Below are 21,385 nucleotides of genomic sequence, written 5' to 3' on the forward strand. Positions count from 1 at the left end.
TCAAAGTATTTCTCTCCCAGTCAATAAGCCTCTTCCTACCCCCAGTGCAGCATGCCTCTTACAGCTGGGGAAACTGAGGCACAGAAGTGACTTGCCCATGGTCACACAGCAGGTTGGTGGCAGCATAAAACTCAGGAGTCTTGACTCCCAGGATTATGTTAGGCACTAGATTGCACTGCCTCGTATTGCTCCTGTGTGTAAATATTTATCATAGTGTCTGATTACAAATTTGCTGCTCAGGAACTGAGATGCCACTGTGCAGCTGAGGCTGGTCATGAAGATGGCAGCTCAGTCGTCTCTCCTTAGCACAGCAGAGCTGATAAATGGAGGTTTGAGCACATTGCTCTCAGGCATGGAAATGATCATCTGAACACATTTTTATTTCTTTGAAGCATGTGAATTTACATAGAGCACAAACGAAGTAAGATGTCTGTGTGCAGCAAGGCTGTGACTCACATTCAAATAAACATACTCCATCTCTCGCAGCTGAACAATATACAAACACAGGATGCCTGGCACCATGCTAAGCACAAACACAGCACTCATAACACAGAAACTCCATTCCCTCTTGTGCACCCACCCAGCCGTCCGTGCACACATGCTCCCCATATTGCCCAGGGTTAGCAGTAGGACAGGAATGTAGTGAAGCAGTTCTGATTCCTTCTCCTCTGATGGAAACAAGCTGCAGGGAAATGTAACCGTTGTATTGAACGACGATTCAGTGAGGAGTCTTGCAATCTTCCAGCTCAGTTGCAAACAAACCAGCTTGTGGTCTACAAGCAGCTGTATTTCTTCACCAAGAAGAAACAGTTCTGGGATTCCTTTAACTGGGTCTTGGAGCGTTCCAGGCATCACAGATTCCTGAGTTCTTTCCACTTGCTTCATCGATTATTGATCCTCTTAGCTTTGGAGTCTCTAACATTTGGCTGAACAACAGAATCTTTATTCCATCCTTCATAATGCAGCAGTGTGTAATCACCATCCCAAGCCTGTGAGGTAGCCATCCATTCAGTAGCTGTGCCCAAGGGTGGCTTGATTTGGTGGCCTCTCCTGGGAAGGGACAGAGCCCCCCAGGTATATTAGGCTCCTCGCACTGAAATCAGTGGAAGTCAGGAGCCTAAACCCCTGTGAGGATCTGGGCCTGAGACTACTAGCGCCCCCAATCGGTTCAGAGTGCCAAAGGTCTCTCTACCTGCTGCAGGTTGTCTGCTTAATCTGTGAACTGTGCGTAGTGACCTCTAGTGGTGAAGCCTGTTCTCTAACGGGGACAGACGATGCCGTAAGTTGCTGAGGAAGAGTGTCTGTGTGGAAGTCATAGAAAGCAGCTTTGGCTCCTGCTGTGGCTTTTTTTTTTAATAGCCTCGGCCTGTAGCCTAGTCTCAATGGCTCTCTTGGGTTAGGAAATGCAGCCCGCCCTTGTTGAACAGCGGTGGGTAGGAGCGTGAGGCCGGGGAAGCAGGAAGTATAGCAGTTAGAATTTGTCCATGTGATTAGTGTGCATGACCCCCTGTGCACAAGTGACAGTGGGAGCTTTATGTGCACACCAGGGGGTGAGGGCAGGCATTCTGCTTTGACTGAAAGCTGAATCCTGCAGGCAGGCTTGGTTTTCAGCTGAATCTAATAACCCTCACAACAGGCCTGGGAGGTAGCTGACTTGTACCCCTGCTCTACGGAGGGGTACGTGACTTACTCAAGGGTGGAGAGGTACGGTGTTCAGATAAGAGTTCCTGAGCTCAGCTCACTAGACTGTACCCTTAAAATGACAGTTTGTGGGCTGGCGAAAGCAGTGATTGACTACACCAGCCAGCAGGTGCTCAGAGTTGGGAGTAACATGCATGCGGCGGGTTGAAGTACAGCGACCCGACTGCTTCATGTGATACCACCAGCACAGGTGAATTAAACTTGGCTGGGGATCTGGTGCTGTTTGTTCAGCTTGCTCCCTGCTCGCTTACAGGGTTTAGCAACACTCTCAACCGTTGCAAGAGGAACATGGAAGCCTGAGGACAGGCTGGGGTGGGAAATAAGGGGAAGTGATTTTCAGCTATTTTGCTTTAAAATCTATTTGCAAGTTCAGTCTCTTCTGCTACTGCAGTGATGGGAGTCCCTGCGTTTCTTTAAAGCCACATACCTGGTTCTGGTTAATCCCTTAAACTCCTTTGCCAGCTGTGTCCTTGGGCACATGTTGACAGGGCATCTAAAAAGGCCCCTACACTGGAATCTCCAGTAGCTCAATTCAGGCAACTCCTGTCCCAGTGAAGGCAGCTTGTCCTGTGCACTGAGGCAGAGAGGGCAAGTCGTCAGGCTCTCAACAAGAGGCACCACTGGAGTGGCTGTGTCTGCGTCATGGATTTCCATTCCTGTGAGCACTATGAACCCCTTCTTCGTTGAAATTACAGTTCACGCGCCTTTAAAAACCGCTCCGGTTAGGGTACTGGCCGCTTGTACAAGAAACTGCAGGAAGGACTAGAGAGAGCCCAGGATCCAAAGGAATTAGAGCTGGGAAAACATGGCTGCCCCGTGGTACCCTCCACGCTAATTCACAGCCGTGAGTCGAGAACAGCCAGCCGCTCTCACGCAGCGTCCTCTACGATCTTGCCAAGCGGAAGAGAGACCGTAAATAAGCTGGGTGTGGAAAGGCAGGTCGCTAGTGAAGTCCCATGTTCCACAGGAGTGCCTGGGTTCTTGCAGGGCACTTGTAGCTGCAGTTGGCACGCCTGGTACAGTCGGCCATAATCGTTTGTGCCCTTTGTGAGCATCACGCAGGAATCCACAGCCCCAACACATGAAGTTCCCCACCCCCCAACTTATACAAGAGGACAAGAGTGACTTCCACCTTCCTGCCAAAGCTTTATTCCCCCCCTACTGAGCGGCTGTCGGTGCTTGGCGAGGTTGTGGTAGGCAATTGCCCGAAAGCTGTCCATGCCACTCCCACTGCTGTGTAGCATCCTGTCTGCCATCTGCCACCACAGAGGCTGTGCATCTCCATAGAACGCTTTGTACCGGGATCTTCCACTCCATACAAATATAAGAGATTTATTCTGCCACCTGGCATGCTTAGACTTGAGTGGAAAGATGGTGCTGCTTTCTTAAAACAAGTTAGTTAAACGCAAAGCGCTTCTGGCTTCCCTTCCTAGCCTGGGGAGCTGGAGTTTTCAGTAATCGCCGCAGCGGATTAGACACTTCAATAGCTGCATCTCTCTTCTTGAAAAGCTATTTAAATAAAGTTGAGCTTAAACCCGCTGCGGCAGCATAGCATAGGTACGGCAAGGGTCTGGATCCCTTCCCAATCTAGCAGGACAAGGTCAAATCCACCCTCGTTGGACTCCTCCTTTCAAAGGAATATGCTTTATGGTTCTAGTTCCTGTCTAGCTGAGGCGCTGCTACTGCAAGGACAACTCGTCGTCGGACTGACGAATGTCCATGCAGAGCGGGTTTGTATGGGAGCTCCAGTCACTAGATAAAAGCGACTCTACTGTCTGCAGCCAGCATATGAAACCCTTGTGAGCTCCCTGAGGTTTGGCTGTGCTAGACCCTTCCCTTCCCTGAATATGCACAGCATCGCCCTTTGCCTAGCTGCGGGCGGGTAGCCTGTTTGGTCAGCCACCCCGCCCCGGTGTCCATTGCGTAGTCTCTGCGCGGTGGCCTAGACAAACCTGGGCTGCCGTTCGCTGGCCGACCTCACTGCTATCGTGCCGTCTCGTAGCCGCACGGTGGGCAGCAGCCGGTGCCCCCGACAGCGCTCGGCCAGCAGCGTGTTATTGGACTGGTTTGTGTTACAGTCAGACAGAGGCCTCTCTTGCTGGCCTGCCTTGCCGTCCCTCTCCGAGGCGGACTCCTCTTCCGGGTCGCTCTGCTCTTCCTCCCCTGTTGGGCTGTGCTGGAGCGAAGAGGCGCACTCTGCATCCGACTGGCCCACGCTGCAGGTCCTGCTCAGCTGCCCCTCGCTCGCGTCGTCGCAGAATGGAGCCTCGTCCGTGCTGGTCTCGCTTCCCTGCTTTGCCAGCCGCTGCCTCGGGGCTCCCTCGTCTGTAGCCGGCAGCTCCGCCCCCTCTTCCAGCTCCGAGTCGGAATCTATCGAGCGGTCGCCAGATTCTGCGGGACACGTATGACTTTCTATAACCCTCCGGCCCTACCCCTTGGGACTAGCAGGACCCTGGTATAGCAGAGCCTCTTGCCAGGATGGGGAAGGTTTTTGTTAACCCCTGTATTGCTACCAGTATCTCTGGGTCTCTACTGCTCCCCCACATTTTCCCTGCAAAATGGGCACTGCCAGACTGGACAGTTTTTAGAGAGAGACCTCCCCCGAATCAACCCCCTGTTGGTCGCAGTGGGTCCCAGTGGCAATTTTCTCTACAGGGGCAAGGTTTCCATCCGTTCAGCTGTGATGGAAATGACAGCAGAGCAGAGATTGCTCTGCAGTAAGAATGGGTGGGAGGGCTGAGCTGAGACCAGTGACTTGTACGTCTACACCAGGCACCTTCACAGCGCAAGCCCTGCCCTTGAGAGATGCTGATCAACAAGACTGGGGCCTTATGGGCTCTTTCCACTGGCCAGATGCAGCACGAGCCCTGCTGGTGTTCCCTGAGAGCCAGTGGGCACCTGTCACCCTTTGTCCATTGAGTCCTTGGCCTCCCTGCTGAGAGTGACCCATGGGGCTCAGCCAATCTCAATGGCAACTTGGACACGTGCCCACTAGGATCATGAAATTTACTGGTGGTAACGTCTGGTCATTCTCAACCTTGGGCCAGTTTAGAGCTGGTAGCTCGGAGGTGAACAACTCTCTGGAGCTGCCTTCGCATCATTCAGCATCCTTGGAACGTCTTAAGGCCATTAGGGGGAGGGCAGGGCCTGCCTGTGGCTGTCACTCACCTCCGTACGGGTCGGCGTTGTTATCGGAATCCCCCTTCTCCGAGGGCACCTCGAAGTACGGGATGTTGCTGTGTGGAACTGGGGGCTCGTTGTCCTGGGAGGGAAGGTGGAAGAGGAGCAAGGTGAACAAAGGGGGTGGGGGAAGGGGCCGTTGCAACACTCAGCTGCTCTCAACCTAAATTAAGGTCCTTTGAAGCCAGATCACAACACTCCCTTACCTCGCTCTTGGGATTAAGGGGAATGGGTCATGAAACCCCATTCAGAGGAACAAAAGCATCATTGGGTCAGTCTGTCTCGGCAGCCAGTATTTTAAAATGGAGGTGACAATCCATCCTTCCTCCCCCTCCTTTCCTGTCTTGTCTACTTAGACTGGACGCTGTTGTCTCACTGTGTTTGTACAGCCGTGGGGCCTTGATCCTTGCTGAGGCCTCCTCCAGAGACTAACGTAATACCAGTAATAACAACTACCCAGCGTCTGGTTCGTGTGTGTTTAAACACAACGCGGGGCAGCGTGTCCTGACCCAAGGGCTGCCTGAGAACCTGCCTCCAAAGAAGGCAGCTGGCTGAATCCTGGCTAAAATTCTGCTCTCTGGCTTGGCACGAATGATGCTTTGAAAAGTTGTTTGATGCCAGGTAGGTAGGAGGCTTCCTTCCTTCCCCGCAGCACGCAGGGCCTGGTCCACTCAGCTCCCTCCATTCCCTTCTGATGGTGGCCTGCCCTAGGTCAGAGAGACGGTTCCGCTCCCTCTGTGGGGCGCTGGCTGCTTCTCCCTTCCTTTTAAAGCCTGTTCATGTCGCACCCTCCTCTCTTGCTTTCCCTCATTCCTCTTGCTGGCCCCAAAAGGCCCAATGGTACAAGCAGAAATAGAAGGTCTCCTTAGATAAATGCTCCCCCACCCCAGTTCTAGGACTTGGAACTCTACTCTGAGGACCTCCCACCTGGCTAGAGCGCCTGGTCCTCTCTTTGGCATCCTCAGCGTCTTTGTCAGAGCCAGCCAGCAGCTGGGCCGCCTTGTTCTCGAAGATGGTTGAGTAGAAGATGATGAGGGCCTCAATGATGCGAGCCTGGTGGGGGTAATCGACCAGCGAGGAGAGGGAGATGGTGGCCTCGGTGGGCCGGGGGCGCATCAGCGTTGGCCCGAAGACAATGCCCAAGTTGCTCGAGGTCATTTTGTTGTCCTGTTCTACTTCCACAATCCTGAAGGGGGAGGATAGAGGGACAGATGGAACTGGTGCAGCACAAGGGATGCTCTGCCTGTGGTGCAGGAATCACACTTCTCTGGGGGAGTGACAGTGTCTGTATGGGAGGAGAGACACACCCTCCATCCTCCTCGGTAGTGCTGGAGAGGACTCTGCTGCCCTCAGACCTAGCTTCCATTTTTGGGTGAGGCTGACATTAACCCCCGCCCTCCCATGTCAAGGAGGGAGGGAGGTGGTGGCAGGTGTTGCAGCATCACTAATGACCCCCCCCCCCCCTTGCAGCTCTCCTCACCCCTCCTCACCTTCTCAGGTGCTGCACGATGTACTGCAGAGTGGCCAGGTTCTCCCGTGGAAGCTCCTTCAGCAGCTCCTTCAGCTTTGTCACCAACGTCACCACCATCTTGTCCGTCTCAGCTCCCTTGTCCACCAGCTCGGGACCTCCCTTCCCAGCCTTGGTCTTGGTCTCGCCCCCACCTTGCAGGCTTTCCTTGGCCAGGCCCATGAGTTCATTGTACAGCCGGAAGGGCATGATGGGTTCTGGCAGCTTCAGGAAAGAACAGACGGAGAGGTGGCTCCGTGAAGGCAAATGCACAGACTCAAAGCTCACCCCGGCCAAGGCTGTAAAGCAACTTCAGATAACAGGAGATGGCCCTAGCCTCTAGGGGGGGGGCCTCTCCTTCCTGAATCTGCTCCCAGTCCTAGTTCACTGAGCCGAGAAAACTCTCTTCCTTTCTACAGCAAACTTCTATGGCAAGGAAACCTCCCAAACGCTCCTGAGCTACCCACAATGCAGTGAGGGAGGAAAGGGCCTCTCTCTCAATCAGCCTCCCCTGTTTGCTAGGCAGTCGGTGATCAGAGACCCGGCTTTACCCCTGTGCCATGTAAATTCAGCCCCATCTTGCCATTTTTTCCTGTAAATTATATACTCGTTTATCACAGAACTTTGGATTTACCTAGCACCTTCCCTCCCAATGCACTACAGGCCTCGAGCACCACAGCCATGCAGCCACCTCTGGGGTTGAGCAGGCAACCCACTGCGCAATGCTGAGGGGAGACTTTGGCCAAGGACATTTTGAGGGGACTCGCTAATGGCCCCGGGGAGCAAACAGGAACTTGGTTTGCAAACAGCACAGAGGGCAGCGTCAGTGCTGTTGGCATTCAAAAGTCTGTTTCCAGGGAATCTTGATGCTTCAAACCTTCAGCAACAACCACTGAGCCGCTCCCTCTGGCTTGTTTGAATGATGACAGGGAGACTTCCTGTCTCATGAATCATGAAGACTTCCTGTCGCTTTGGCTTGGTTTTCAGGCTGCTCTAACTAGGGACTTGAAAACAGTCTAACGTTGGTCAGCGTCTCTCTTTCCCCTGCTTGGCTGCCCTGCCTGCCGTACAGGCGCCAGGTCACGTCCTCAGCTGCTGTAATTCGCCATAGTTCCATTGCTCTCAAAGAGGCCCTGGCCACTTGGAGGCGAGGAGAGGATCTGGCCTTCGTGTCAGGCAGTCCAGAAAACCCTGCCCCGAAGGAGTTAACAGGTGCGAGTTTACCAAACCCACAGTCTAAAGTGAAAGAGACAAACTGCTTCCCCTTCTGCCTTGCAGCGTCTGTTGTTTGAGGATGTGGGTCGCCCGTTTTAAAGGGCTGGTTTCACATGCTGGGGCCTTGGCCAAAGGAGAATTGGGGGAGTCCTTGGTACCAACCACCTTGAATGCCAAGGCACGAACAACAGCCCCTGCTCCAGAACTGGCCGTGTGTGTGTGTGTGTGTGTGTCACTCTCTCTCTCTCTCTCTAATGCTGAGTTCACAGAATGAAGCTTGCAAATTACCCTTGGCCCAGCATGAGCAGTGGCCGGCAAGAATCCTCCACAATGTGCCCCCTGCCCATCCATCCCCAACCACATGCCTTATCTCTGACTTGGAGGGACACCCTCTAGGTGTGGGCGAAATCTGTCCCTGTGGCGTGCCCCTGAAGAGGTGAATGGGTGGACTGGCAGCTGCCATGGCAGTTTTGCAGTGTGGGCACCTGTCCCCCAGGAAATGATCTCATTGCATGCAGGCTGCCAAAGAGCCGCTAGAAGGAATGTCTTCAGCAACGTTGTCAAGCAATCAAAAATCGTGAGTCGCCCCCCCACCCACCCCCCAAAAAATAAAGCAGGAGTTTTGTGTTTGTTTAGCAACTAATAGATTTGGGGGTCTTTGTAGTTGCCTTATGGTTTCAGAGCATGGTGGTTCCTGAAGGGCACCAAACTTGCTTTTGCTTTAGAGGAAAGTTGAGGTTTTGGGGGGACTCCTTTCTTTCAGGAGTTGGGACTTTAAGGAAAATCACCATAGAGCAGGATAAAATCCCCAAAGTTGGCAATGCTGCTTTAGGTTCCTATGGGCCTGCTTTGAATTTGGATCCGTGATTTCAATACCTTAGGTCTCTGCCATTGGCATGGGCCAGCCAGCATATAGAGTTTAACTCTAGTTTGTGGCCAAACTCCTCCTGCCAGAGGTGACCCAGCGGGGCTGGGTATGATCCCTGAAACAACTTCCTGTGGAGACTCGCCAACTCACGCAGTGCAGAGAGAATCCTGGCGGGTCAGGAACTTCTTACCTGTCGCAGGTAGAGCTTCAGGACGTTGCTGATATCGTGAGGGGAGGCTTGGGACAGCTCCACCAGCTCCTTCCCGTTCTCAAATGCCTGGCAAAGCTTCTCCACACGCGTCTTCACGCCATTGACTCGATAGATGCCCTGCAAAGGGGGACATGGGGTTAAAGGGAGATCGGGAGGGGTGTTTCACCACCAGCTCACCCAGCACAGTGGGTTTATCGCCCCATGCCTGGTTCTGTGGTTAGAAACGACAATTCAAAAGACTGGGACTGTTCATCTTGGAGAGGAGACGACTCGGGGGGTAGGATAGAGGTCTGCAATATTGTGAATGGTTTGGAGAGAGTGAATAGGAAAGTGTTAGTGTTATTTACCCCTTCGCATAATACACAAACCAAGGGGCACCCAATGAAATGAATAGGCAGCAGGTTTAAAATGAACAAAAGGAAGTATTTCATCACCCAACGCACAGGCGACCTGTGGAACTCCTTGCCAGGGGATGTTGTGAAGGCCGAAAGCATAACGGGGTTCAAAAAAGAATTAGGTAAGTTCATGGAGGATAGGTCCATCAATAGCTATTAGCCAGGATGGCAAGGACGCCGCCCCACGTTCCGGGTAACCCGAGCCTCTGACTGCCAGAAGTTGGGAGTGGACGACGGGATGGAGCGTTCGATCATTGCCTGTCTTACTCATTCCCTCTAAAGCACCTGGCATTGGCATCAGAAGACAGGATACTGGGCTGGGTGGACCATTGGTCTGACCTAGTATGGCTGATCTTATTTTAGTAGTAGTTAGTTATATAACAGCTGTTAAACCCAAGTGCTGCTATTTGATGCTTCAGTTTCCCCATCTGTGAACCAGGAGGTGTCTTAGCCAAGGTGACAGATAATCTTGGCTCTGCTACTGACTATAACTCAGGAGTTCCTGACTCCCGGCTCTCTAGACCTCTCTAGAAGCAGTCTGATGTTTTCACTGTGGGATACAGAACCGTGCTGGGAAAGGAGCTGGAGCTCGTGAGCAAACCATCCATTACTTTTCCAGGGTACAAGGGCCGTCTGAGCCACCGCAGGGAGCCCGGCACGATCAGGTCACAGGGCAGAAAGAAAGTGCCTCACCTTGGTTTTCAGAGCCCGCTTCTCAATCTCACAGATGCACTTCTTGATAATGAAGGGGATGCCATCCGAGCTGCTCTGGGACGCCTGTGTGAAATCCCGGCCAAAGAGCTGCAGCTTCCCTTGGAGTTTCTTGTGGCCGCACTGGATGGCCAGGGTCTCCAGACATTTTTTGTGGCAGGCTAAATAGCACTGGAACACACAGGAAGATGGTTGGCGGGGGAGAGAGAGAGACAACTCTATGGTGAATAAAGCTTCCGCTCACAAGGACCACCACCATGTTGAATAGACTGAGAGAAAAACCCCTGCCTGGGAGACATCAGAGCAGATGCACTGCATTCCAACAGAGGTGCTTAACAGCTGTGTTGAGAGGAGCAGCCGCAGTGCAACAGCTGGATGGGTTGGCAACTGCCTTTCTATTGGGATGGACCCAAAGCCATTCCGTAGCCTAAACATGTCCCAAAACACAAGGGAAACCATCTCTTCCAAAAGCAAAGGGAGAGAGGGGGTAGGCAGGGACTTCCCCAGCCCACCCAGCAGCGGGCCAAGGAAGCAGCTGCCCTGTGGAATACGCTAAGAGAGAGATTTTCAGCCGGGCTGTCCCTGGGCCTCTGTTTTTGCAGGTTCATCTTGCACCTGCAGTTAAGGCCTCTTGCACATCAGTACATCGGGGTCATAGAGATTTAAGGGATTGTTGCCCCTTTTTGACCTGAGTGGCTCATCAAAGGTGTCAGGGCCCTGGGGATGTTCCAGTTGGAAGCAGAAACTGATGGAGTCTGGTATTTCTGTGATGTCATCTTGTTTGGTTACAAGGAGTGTACAAAGTCCTGCTTCTCTGAGCGCAGGCAGCACCGTGAGCAAAAGGACAGATTCTCAGCTTACAGCCCCAAGCCTCTTTTGCCAACACCAGACCCAAAAGCTCAATCTCTAGCTTTTCGCACAGTCGCTTTGTGCTCACAGGCTACTGCAGGGATCGGCAACCTTTCAGAAGTGGTGTGCCGAATCTTCATTTATTCACTCTAATTTAAGGTTTCACGTGCCAGTCATACATTTTAACGTTTTTAGAAGGTCTCTTTCTGTAAGTCTATAATACTAAACTATTGTTGTATGTAAAGTAAATAAGGCTTTTACAATGTTTAAGAAGCTTCATTTAAATTAAATTAAAATGCAGAGTTCCCCGGACTGATGGCCAGGACCCGGGCAGTGTGAGTGCCACTGAAAATCAGCTCGTGTGCCACCTTTGGCATCCGTGCGATAGGTTGCCTACCCCTGGGCTACTGCATGGCTTTTGTGCTTTTTTGCGTCTACCTCTCTCCTTGTTTTGTGTGTCCTGCCTTCCCACACATGCGCACACACACCAAACACAAACAACACTCAGCTAAACCTCTCTGCCCACTCAGTCCAAGCTCCTCGGTGGGTTCACAACTCCCTTTTGTCTGAGTGGGGTGCAGGAGGACAGTGCTGGTTAACTCCTCCTGACAGTTATGTTACTCGAATGGTGTGTTCACATTCAATCTCAAAGAGGTTTGGGATCCACCAGTGTCTCTCAGCATAACAGGACTTACATTGCAGGTGCAAAGCTGCAAAAACACAGCCCAGCAGCTGAGACTCTTGTGGAATGAAGATATGTGAGAAGTTAGAGGCTGTCACCCAAAACGCTTGCAGGTTCATACTTCATTGACCCCTCCCTTCCCCCAGGCCTGCTTCCCGTCGCTCCCTACCTCCTCGCACTCCGCTCCCTGGAAGTAAACGTAGCTGTTGCATTCCCGGCATTTCGAAGGGGTGCGAAGTTTTCTCAGCCGATGGGTCTGGGCAGCCTTGGATAAACCCACGTTTCGGAATGGGCCCGTCGGAGCCGTCATTTCAGGGGCTATCCCATTGATGCCTGGAGGAAACCAAGAATAAATCCATCCAAAATCCATGTGACTCAAGAGGAGCTGGCATAGGGTGATACCAGAGCCCAGGAGCACTTCCAACAGACCAGTCAATCAACTGGCCATGTCCATATTCCAGTCACATCTCAGGTAACCTATGGCCTAAGCTTTAGAGTCAGCTCCTCTGAGTAACATGGGTGAAATAAACCTGTTCCCTCCTCCTTTCTAAGCCCATGATCATCCATGGGGATTTCATGGCCCTGGAGACATATGGAGAATTGCGGTTTCACCGTCCACTGTCTAGGCAGTCCTCACCCATCTCTTCTGTGCTCTCCTCCTATATCAGGAGGTGAGAAGAAAACACCACCCGTTTGGTTTCTAGCTGATCCTCCACGGATTTAATGCCCAGCAGCACAGACTGTGAGCTCATCTCCAGGGGAGGTTGGCCAGAGTCTCCAGAAGGTGATACAAAAACACACAATGCAGCGGCCATGGGAGACTTTCTGCCACCAGCCCCTTCCCCTGCCAAGCTGAATTCAATCCTCAGATAACTTGCTTGGAGCTGACATTTTTGGGGAACCTTTCTTCCTTTTCCTATTTTTGTGTGAGATAAACAGCAATAAAGATCCAAAGCCCCCAGCTCTGAGGGGACAGTGGGTTAGAGAGTCTGGAAAACGTGCAACAAGCCTGGATCAGACACAGCCCAGATCACGGTTCTGAAAACACCATGGCAGCAAGCGCTTCGTCACCAGCTCCCAGTCACCTTGTTTCCCTATCAACTGGAAGACTCTTAGCAAATGTACGAGGAGTCCAAGTGACTTCGATTGTTACAGACAAGGAAATCCTAGCTCAGTGATTGGCTGAAAGTAGTCATGTGACAAATCAATGCGTTTCTGTTGTTTCCTTCCAAGGTCGACAGTATTGACAGGTCTAGTATTAAATTAACCAATCAGATTGCGTATGCAAATCTCAGTGACCTGACTGGCTCAGTAGTCAGTAATATTTGATTCCCCCCCGCCTCCCATGGAACTCTTGAAGTCACCTTCAGAACGTTAAAGTGCTAAGAAATCCATGGCCGTGGTGGAGAGATTTCCACTTATTGGGGACATGGTACGATTCAGCTCTTAATCTCGTCTTTTGGGCAATATCAGTATTTACAGTTTCTCGTGGAACAGTGTCAGCCCCAATCTGCTGTCAGACTAATGTCACTCCATGGACTCCAATTACTAACCTGGTCCCTCATCTTTGCCTCGGTCAATAGCATTCAGACTATGGCAGTACCGACATCTGAACCAATTAATTCCCAGGTAACTTTGCTGAATTCATACCCCAGGGATGAATTTGGCCCATTGCCTTATGTTGGTGACCTCAAAGCAAACACCATCTTAATCTTGTCCTCGGTCAATCTTTTTTGCCAAGGGAAGTCATTATCTTCTTAATGTTGTCAAGGTGCCTGGCTACTGAGCCGCAGGCATGGTGGAACCCCGCCCCCATCACGTACTCTGTTCAAACGAGGCCGCGTTCTCATCCTTCTCATCCAGCTCTTCGTTAGAGGACATGGTGCCGTTGGAAGACATCCGCTGGAACTTCTGGCTAAATGTACCTACCGAAACACAACCCACAATACAGAGCACAATTAGTGGTGAAACAGTTTCTCTTATGAATGTGTGGGTGGCCCACAACCAAGTCCTGTGCCTACCAGGGTAGGATGGCTTTAGAGTAGCTGTGAATTTTCCCCAGAGCTAGCACTCCCAGTCTGTCCCCTACAGCGCCTCCTGCTGGGAGGAAGTGATGTAGTGGTGACATTCCAGTTCTCCAGTCATTCTACTGAGCCACCTGCCATCAGAAGCTGGGACCAGAGTAGTAATCTGCAATCTATAGACTTATTTTAAACTAGAAAAATTAAGACACAAATCCCATGTTAGCTCTCATGCTCTGCTCCCAGCCTGGCCCCATTACGAGATGTAGACTGGAGTAGCACAGGAGAAAGAAGCAGCCAGCCCTGCATTGTACTGCTTCCCACGGGCCAGGATACTCTACCTGAGGTTGAATCCAGGCGGCCCTCTGTTTCAGTGATGGACGTTGGCCAAGACTTATGGACCTGGTGTCCCCTCCCACCTGCAGAAAGAACCACTTGACACGTTAGCTGCTGCTTGCTGGGTCCCTGAGAGCAACACAGTTTAATCTAGAACAGCCTCGACACTGGTGGGCCCTCAGGCTGCAGGAAACCCAACGGCCCGTGCCACGTTTCTTGCTTGCAGGCGGGTTAAGACGAGGGGTGAGTGCTGCAGAGGGCAAGAGGGCAGTCTCAGTGCCTGAGTGCAGGGAGAGGGGAACCTGCAGTGGACCCACTTCCAAGCAATGGGAGTTAGAAGCAGCAGCAGCATGGACGGACTCTGAGAGGAGGCTCATCTTGGTGGGAAATTAGAGAATGATTGTAAGGCTTGGTGGGCCCAGTTCTGTATGGTGCTGAGCCCCTTCATCTTTCATCAGCATTATGGCAATTGAGAGCTCTCAGACCTAGCAGGATTGGGCCTGTGGGGGGGTTAACAAACCCCGCCGGAGAGCAAGGGGTTAAGGCAGCCACGCCACCAGCGCAAGGCAGGGCTTCAGAAGGGGAGAAGAGCAGCTCTGAAGGGGGCAGGCAATGGAGGGGGGCAGATGGCAGCTCTGGGAGTCGAAGTGTTGTCCCAGGGGCACCTTGCTGGAGGCCTCATTACAGCGACCAGAGGAGAGCCTGCGACAGAAAGCAGTGACTGGGGGTGCAGGGCAGAGACTCTGACTCCTGGTGCAGTCAGCGGGGGCTGGGGTCGGACGTGGTCACGTGTAGCCTCCCACCGTTGGGCCCTGGACTGGAGATCGGTGGAGAGGATGGGCCCGGGCGCTCCCACCCGTCTCTAGCAGACAGCATCGCCCAGACACCTACTGGAGCGACCCTGATTATTCAAAGGCCCAGCCCCCGCTCCCCCCCAGGACAGGAGGGGAGAGCCGGAAACCCTCGCCTGACTGCTAGGCAGCACTGTGGGGCAGTGGCGCACTGTTTACAGGGCCCTATAATAGGAAGGGGAGGGGAGATTGTACTGGGGAGGGAACTGAAGGACAGCAAAGGTCTCTGTGTTAAACACCCTCAATGGCTTTGATCTCCCTGGCCTGATAAGACGCTGTCGCTGCCATTGTATTTAGTATCCCAAAGGACTTAGCTGAGTAGATACAAGCACAAGAGGGATAGCTCAGTGGTTTGAGCTTTGGCCTGCTAAACCCAGGGTGGTGAGTTCGATCCTTGAGGAGGCCACTTAGGGATCTGGGGCAAAAATTGGTCCTGCTAGTGAAGGCAGGGGGCTGGACTCGATGACCTTTCAAGGTCCCTTCCAGCTCTAGGAGATTGGTATATCTCCCTTTATTACCTCTCGGTGCTTCAGGGCACCAGCTTATGAGTGGCTGGGTAAGGAAGAACAACTGCCACCTAATAGTATTGAAACAATCATGTGGATCCCAGGGCCTTTTCTCTTATGCATCCGGCCTGGGCTGCAGGCTAAGGGACTAGATGGTTGGCAGGGGCAGATGGAGACGCTAGAGTCGATGGCCCAGGGATCTGTTTGGGATGGGTAGCTGGAGGGATACCAGGCTGGATGGACCATGGCTCTGCTTGGTAAATGATGTTCACTTTGGATCCCTGATTCCATTCCTCTGCCCCCCACACGGAGGGGCTCCCGCAGAGGAATTGTTCTCTGCAGACGGAAGAACTCGCTCTGCCTGAGACCATATTGCTAGAGAATAAAGTCGGGGGGGGGAGCTGTTGATTAGAGGACACGGTGTCTGACCTGCGCCCCCAGGCACTGCTCTCCAGGAGCTCACCTCTCCGTTCCACGGTCATGGTCCCACTTGGCTGCTCCCTCGCCGCTGCCCCTCCTTCCGAGACACCTCCGTCCTTGGAGGACGCAGCCCCATCGGTACTACTGAAGTCACTGGCATTAAAGCTGCCTTTCCGGGGCCGGGTGAAGGGGGACCTGATGGACAGAAGGAAGGTGAAAGGGATCAGTCGAATGGGTGGAAAGGAAGGGGATGTCCAGCAACGACCCACATGCCACTGCAGTCACCCGCTCTGGGACCGCACCTCCCTGTATCCAATGGCTCCGTCAGCACCTTCCTGGCCAGCCAGGCCGCACCGCACCTGTGGTGGGGGGGTGGGACACACCAGCAGGTGACGCTGGTGGGGAGGGGAGCGGGGAAGCTCTCAAATCCTCCCACTCTAGCCTGTCCCAGCAGCAGATGCGGAAGGAGGCAGGGCAGGCACGCTAGCTGCGGGGGGGCGGGGACGACTCCCAGATTTTCCCAGGACGCACTGTAAGGCATGATGCAGGAGCACTGGCTTTGAGAGTAGCTCAGAGCCCCTCCCCAAGAGGAAGGGTTACAGGCAGCAGAGATGATTATTTTGAAAGGGGCCCCCCCCCCTACCAGGCGTTCTGCGACACGTAGGGTTCAAAGTCGTACTGGGTCTCGGGTTCGTCTCCCCGCTGCAGCTGCTTGACGTGGGAGGCGTACTGCTGCCCGGGGTCGTACAGCTTGCTGCTCTCGCACAGGGTCTGGAAGTGGACGGGCTGGGGAGCCGTCTGGATGTGCATGATCTGGTAGAAGGAGATTGTGGCCTGAAAGAGAGAGAGAGAGACTCTGAGAGGGGTGCGGGGGGTATGTGTGACTGTACACGTGGTGTGTTCGGAAGCAGCCCTTTGAGACCCTGCACGCTAGTGCCAGAGAGTCAGAGCTCCATGTAAGGCTACGTCTACACTACCCGCCGTATCGGCGGGTAGCGATCGATTTTTCAGGGATCGATATATTGCGTCTCATCTAGACGCGATATATCGATCCCCGAACGCGCTTCTATCGATTCCGGAACTCCACCGCCACGAACGGCGGTGGCGTCGTCGACATGGAGAGCCCCGGACATCGATCCCGCGCCGTGAGGACGGGTAAGTTATCGATATAAGATACTTCGACTTCAGCTACGTTATTCACGTAGCTGAAGTTGCGTATCTTATATCGATTTTTCCCCTTAGTGTAGACCAGCCCTAAGACATGCAGCCGGGACCCTGGGACGCCGTGTTAGACAGAGCTCCCCGGGTTACATCGAGCTATAAGTCCTGGCAGAGGTATTGGAAAGAACTTTCTCTCAGGTCTACTCCCCCTCCCCCTCTCCTCTACCCTCATCAGAGATAGGAGCAGCCAGCCCACGTGGGAGTGTAGGTGCTTTTGGCGTAACACAGCAAGATCTGGGCTTCTCACAGCAATGTGTGCAGAAGAGGCTGGGTACGGTCCTACCCGTCTCCCGCAGGCGGCTGCCTCAAGCCAGCGAGCCCTACTCACCGATTTCATGACCTGGTCGCTCTGCTTGATCACCTCATGGATCTGCCGTAGGACGTTCACCTTGGTGTCCTCCAGCTCCTGCTTCTGTGTGTTGGCGTCAGCGATGCAGGTCCGGTACGTGGCCATCGACTCCTCTGCCTGAAAGCACCCGAGAAAGTGTGAGGTGCTAACTGCTCAGCGGCGGGAGGGCAGGGAAGGAAGACAAACCCTCCAGGCACGGACACAACCTCCTTTGCCCCATGGGTGGCATTTACCCCACGGTCCCTTCAGCCCAGGCAGTTCTGATGAGCATTTACTACCCTGGAGCATGAAGTCCTCGAGTCACATACCAGGTACAGCAGCCAGGACAATGCTGGGGCAAGTTCCCCGTGCACTCCTGCACTCATCCTTGGCTACTGTGCTGGGACAGCTGCCGACAAGACTAGCTGGGGAAGTTCTTTCAGTGCAGACACTTGTCTGCTAGGCTTCATGGGTTCCAAAGCCAGACCATTGTGATCGTCTAGGCTGATTTCCTGTGTAACGCCAAGTCATAGCTTCCCCCCCCCCCCCCCAAGATAATCCCTAGAGCAGATGTTTTAGAAAAACATCCAGTCTTGATTTAAAAATTCTCAGTGATGGAGAATCCACCATGACCCTCAGTAAGTTGTTCCAATGTGTAATTATCCTCATTGTTAAAAAAATCACCCCTTATTTGCAGTCTGAATGTGTCAAGCTTCAACTTCCAGCCATTGGATGATGTTATTCCTTTCTCCGCTAGATTGAAGAGCCCCGTACCAAATATTTGTTCCCCGTGAAGGTATGTATCGACTGTAACCAAATCACCCCTTAACCTTCTCTTTGTTCAAATAAATAGATTGAGTTTCTGGAGTCTGTCAGTCAATCTCACAACTCTTCTCTGAACCCTCTCCAGTTTATCAACATCCTTCCGGAATTGTGGACACCAGACCTGGATACAGCATCTGTGTCAAGTCCCACCAAACTCATTTAAATGGCTGTCAGGGGCAACGAATTCCCAACACAATTGGAGCCAGTGAACACCTCAGTACAAAAGGAAGGTGATAGCAGATTGGTGCAGTGGCACTGCTGTTCAGCCTGGTGAGAGACCAGGTGGCCCTGGGCTGGAGCAGAGGGTTGGGATCTACCAGAGGCCCTGGTTAGCGAGTGATTCAGCATCAGTCCCTCTGGCCAGGTGTGGATCGGTAGCACTGGTAGGCTGGGATGTGCTTCTGGCTGAAAGGATGGTTTCGGGATGTACATTGTTTGGGACACAAAAGCTCCGATGGTGTGGGGTGGGCTCCCTGCCCACTCAGCATCCCAAACAGTGATGTTCTCCTAGCATCTCCCTGACCCTCACCTTATTCCTGGCCTCCTCCTCCAGCCGCCGCTTCTTGTCCAGGGTCTTGGTGGTGGTGTTGCTGCTGGTGCTCTGCTGTTCCTCTTCAGCCTTCACTGTCACGTACTTGGCCTTCTCGTGCTCCTCACAGCGCTGCATGTACATCTGCTTGGCCTTCCGCAGGTTGGTCTCAGCCTCTTGCTGCCAGACAAAAAATTGGGACCTTGATCCAAGGTGACTGGTCTAGGGAAAAGTCTGTCTGTCCGAGGAGAATGTTATCCTCCCCCTCCCTGGCCCCGGGGTTCTCTCCTCACTGGCTTGAAGGAGTCTCCACTGCAGGATTAGGGTATGAAGCTGAGTACTAACCCACTCTGCCCATGTATGGCTAGGAATGAGCATGGAGGGGAGGAAACAGACTGTAAGCTCTTTGGGGCAGAAGCTGTCTGTTATGTACAGCTCCTAGCACGGTAGGGATCAGATCTAGAACTAGGGCTCCATGGCACTCCCGCAGGATAAATAATAAGGGAACAGTTCTGGGCTCTTATAGTGAAACTGACATGGGGGTTGGAAGAGCAAAGCTCCTTTCAAGGGGGGAGCTGCTTTCCTGCCCGCTGGGAGCACGGGGACAGTGCACGTTTCTCGGGGCATTTCCCGCACTGCTCATCCATCAGGCTCACTGAAGAGGCCGTCGTAGATCAGTCCAGCATGTGCTTGTTTCTAATGCCGGCCCGAAGAGGGGCAGAGAATCTGACCATATGACTGACGAGATGCGTGGGGGGAGGCTGTGACAGCCAGGATACGATCATGGGACAGCCCCATGGCACGCTGCAGCTCTTCGTTACCTACCAGCTTCCTCTGGGCCCGGTGCCACTGCTCCTTAATCTCCTTCCTCCGCTTTTCATGTTCCAGGCGTCTCATTCCCAGTGGCTGGAATGTGGGGACAGAAGGGGCGAAGTCAGGGGCAGCACAGCTCAGCCTTTATGACCTGTGCTGCTCTCTGCACCGATGTGCTCTGCCCTGCTCGGGTGCTCCAAATGCACCAGTTTCCGTTACAGTGGATTGTAGTGTTCATAAACCCAAGGGCTTGCCAGCACCAGCCAGAGCCAGCCAGAGCACGGGCAGCTCTGCCAGGTGGGACTTGACACATGCCTGGCCTGCCCTGCCTACCCACTGTTCCTGTTCTGGGATTCCAGTAAGCCAAACCTGCAGTGCGGTGCCACTGGGCTAGGGCATCAAGAGATGTGGGTTCTCTTCCTGGCTCAGCCCCTGGCTGCTGGTGTGATCTTAAGGAGTCATGTGCCTCAGTTTCCCTGTCTGTAAAGTGGGGATGCCGAGACATACTTTCCTTTGTAAGGGGCTTTGCAATCTACAAATGAGAAGTACGATTTAAGAGTTGTTATCACTGATCAGGCTGAACTAAGGGCAGTTCTGTGTTGTGGACAACCCCCTAGAAATTAGGTGGATGCTGTCACATTCATTTTCGGCTGACATAAGCAAACTGAGCTCTCTGGCAGTGACAGGACCATGCGTTACCCTACTGTCCTGGGCACGCAGACCAGACCTAGCAGCTTTCTGCTAGTGACCAGCGCGTGTAACTTTGTCCATGCCGGGAAAAATACACAGACTCTGAGAGGCCTAAGCTGAGCTGGAGAATGGCAAAAGTGAATTGTTTGGTTTTGCTGAACTTAGGGATGGTTGTGAGACCCTTTATCCAAACACCCCACAGCCCAGGAGTTTGGATACATGATTCTGATTCTGGCACATCTCCAGTTTGGAGCAGTAACAGGCGGGATGCCGGTAAATATCAAACCCAACCCCTGCCTTAGTGGAGTGAAAGGGAACTCTGAAGAGCTGTGCCTGAAAGAGAAACCCTATGGTATAAAGACAGTGACAGGACACACTTCTACCGCTGCAAAGTCTCTAGTGGGAAGGGGTTATTCTCAGGTGCCATTTCCGGTAGGAGAGGGCACTTTCTGTTTCAAAGCCAGGAACTCAGGGGCACCAGGTGTTCACTGCAGATCAAGCAGCAAACAGGGAAAGCAAAGGCAGGGGATCTCTCCAGCCATTTGCACCAAGGCATCCCGTGCAGCTGTGTGGGGGTGGGCAGCTCTCCTACCTGCAGGAAGGTGTGGTTCTGCAAGGTGGCAGCCGTTTGCAGGACTGCAGCGCCGTACTCCATATCCTGCTCCAGAGCCAGCGAGTAGATCGACAGGAACGGCATGTGCGGCTGGAAAATTACAACATCCCCCAGAGAATCACTGCCACGGCGAGAAACCAGGCTGAGCACATGACAGAGAAATGGTCATAGCCGTGGGGCAGGGGGTGGAGGAGGGTGAGAGGCCCAGACTCTGCTGCCAGCAAAGGCCCCTAGCTAGCTTTTACATAGTGATGCATCAGGTACTGTTAGCACTGTGCAAAGGGGAAATGTCAGAGGTTCTGTTGAGCTTGACATGCGTAACCTCATTCCCAGCAGCTCTCAAACCAGAGTGCCTGTAAAACCCTGCGATATGACTTTATACCATAACCGCTTCCTCCTGGGATTCCTTCTAGCCTGGCTCGCAGGTAGCTCGCCCTCACCCAAACAGGTCGTATTGTTACGGGACTCGGAGCCTGGGTTCAAGTTTGAAGTGAATGGTCGTTACTTGGACCTGGGGTGGGGGAATCGGGCCCCTGGATTTTACACGAGGGAGCAGGGAGTCTCAAAAATGAACCGTGACACCTAGAAGTTTAGGAGTGAGATTTTCAGAAGTGCTTAGCACTGGCCTTTGAATTCAATTCTCCACGCTGGGCAGTGCAGCTTGCTTCCGAAAAATGACACCCTAGAATTGCATAGCTAAACCTTTGAGGCTCTGGAACTGCAGTGTTTCTCTCATGAGGAGGGAGGTTTCCAGGGCTTGCTTCTGGTGTAAGTAAGGCCAGACACATGCCGGAACCAGACACAAGGGGTGTGCTTACATGGGAGCTCTGACCTACCTCCTGAGTGATCGTTTGCTTACAGCTGTTCACCATCTTCTGCAGCCCTTTGGCAAATTCCATCTCTGCAAGGGGAA

General features: G+C 53.0%; 1 protein-coding gene across 2 annotated transcripts in view; it reads right to left on the bottom strand.

Moving 5' to 3' along the window:
• Positions 1–371: 371 nt before the first annotated feature.
• Positions 372–21,385, bottom strand: part of ARHGAP45 (Rho GTPase activating protein 45) — a 43,924-nt gene continuing 22,910 nt past the window's right edge. Inside the window, exons 8-23 of one of the 2 annotated variants that reach the window (XM_044998701.1) lie at positions 21,309–21,373; positions 20,452–20,562; positions 19,182–19,262; positions 18,357–18,536; positions 17,003–17,140; positions 16,133–16,287; positions 15,497–15,648; positions 13,682–13,759; positions 13,143–13,244; positions 11,489–11,652; positions 9,771–9,959; positions 8,662–8,799; positions 6,372–6,613; positions 5,809–6,067; positions 4,870–4,963; positions 372–4,092 (exon numbers count right to left, since the gene is read on the bottom strand). In XM_044998701.1, coding sequence (XP_044854636.1) covers positions 3,644–4,092; positions 4,870–4,963; positions 5,809–6,067; positions 6,372–6,613; positions 8,662–8,799; positions 9,771–9,959; positions 11,489–11,652; positions 13,143–13,244; positions 13,682–13,759; positions 15,497–15,648; positions 16,133–16,287; positions 17,003–17,140; positions 18,357–18,536; positions 19,182–19,262; positions 20,452–20,562; positions 21,309–21,373 — 2,597 coding nt within the window. In that variant the 3' untranslated portion in view covers positions 372–3,643. Of the gene's footprint in view, positions 4,093–4,869; positions 4,964–5,808; positions 6,068–6,371; positions 6,614–8,661; positions 8,800–9,770; positions 9,960–11,488; positions 11,653–13,142; positions 13,245–13,681; positions 13,760–15,496; positions 15,649–16,096; positions 16,288–17,002; positions 17,141–18,356; positions 18,537–19,181; positions 19,263–20,451; positions 20,563–21,308; positions 21,374–21,385 lie in introns of both variants that reach the window. The other variant, XM_044998700.1, reaches the window with a different exon arrangement.

The sequence above is a fragment of the Mauremys mutica genome, chromosome 24 (assembly GCF_020497125.1).
Source record: "Mauremys mutica isolate MM-2020 ecotype Southern chromosome 24, ASM2049712v1, whole genome shotgun sequence".
NCBI classification, from domain to species: Eukaryota; Metazoa; Chordata; order Testudines; family Geoemydidae; genus Mauremys; species Mauremys mutica.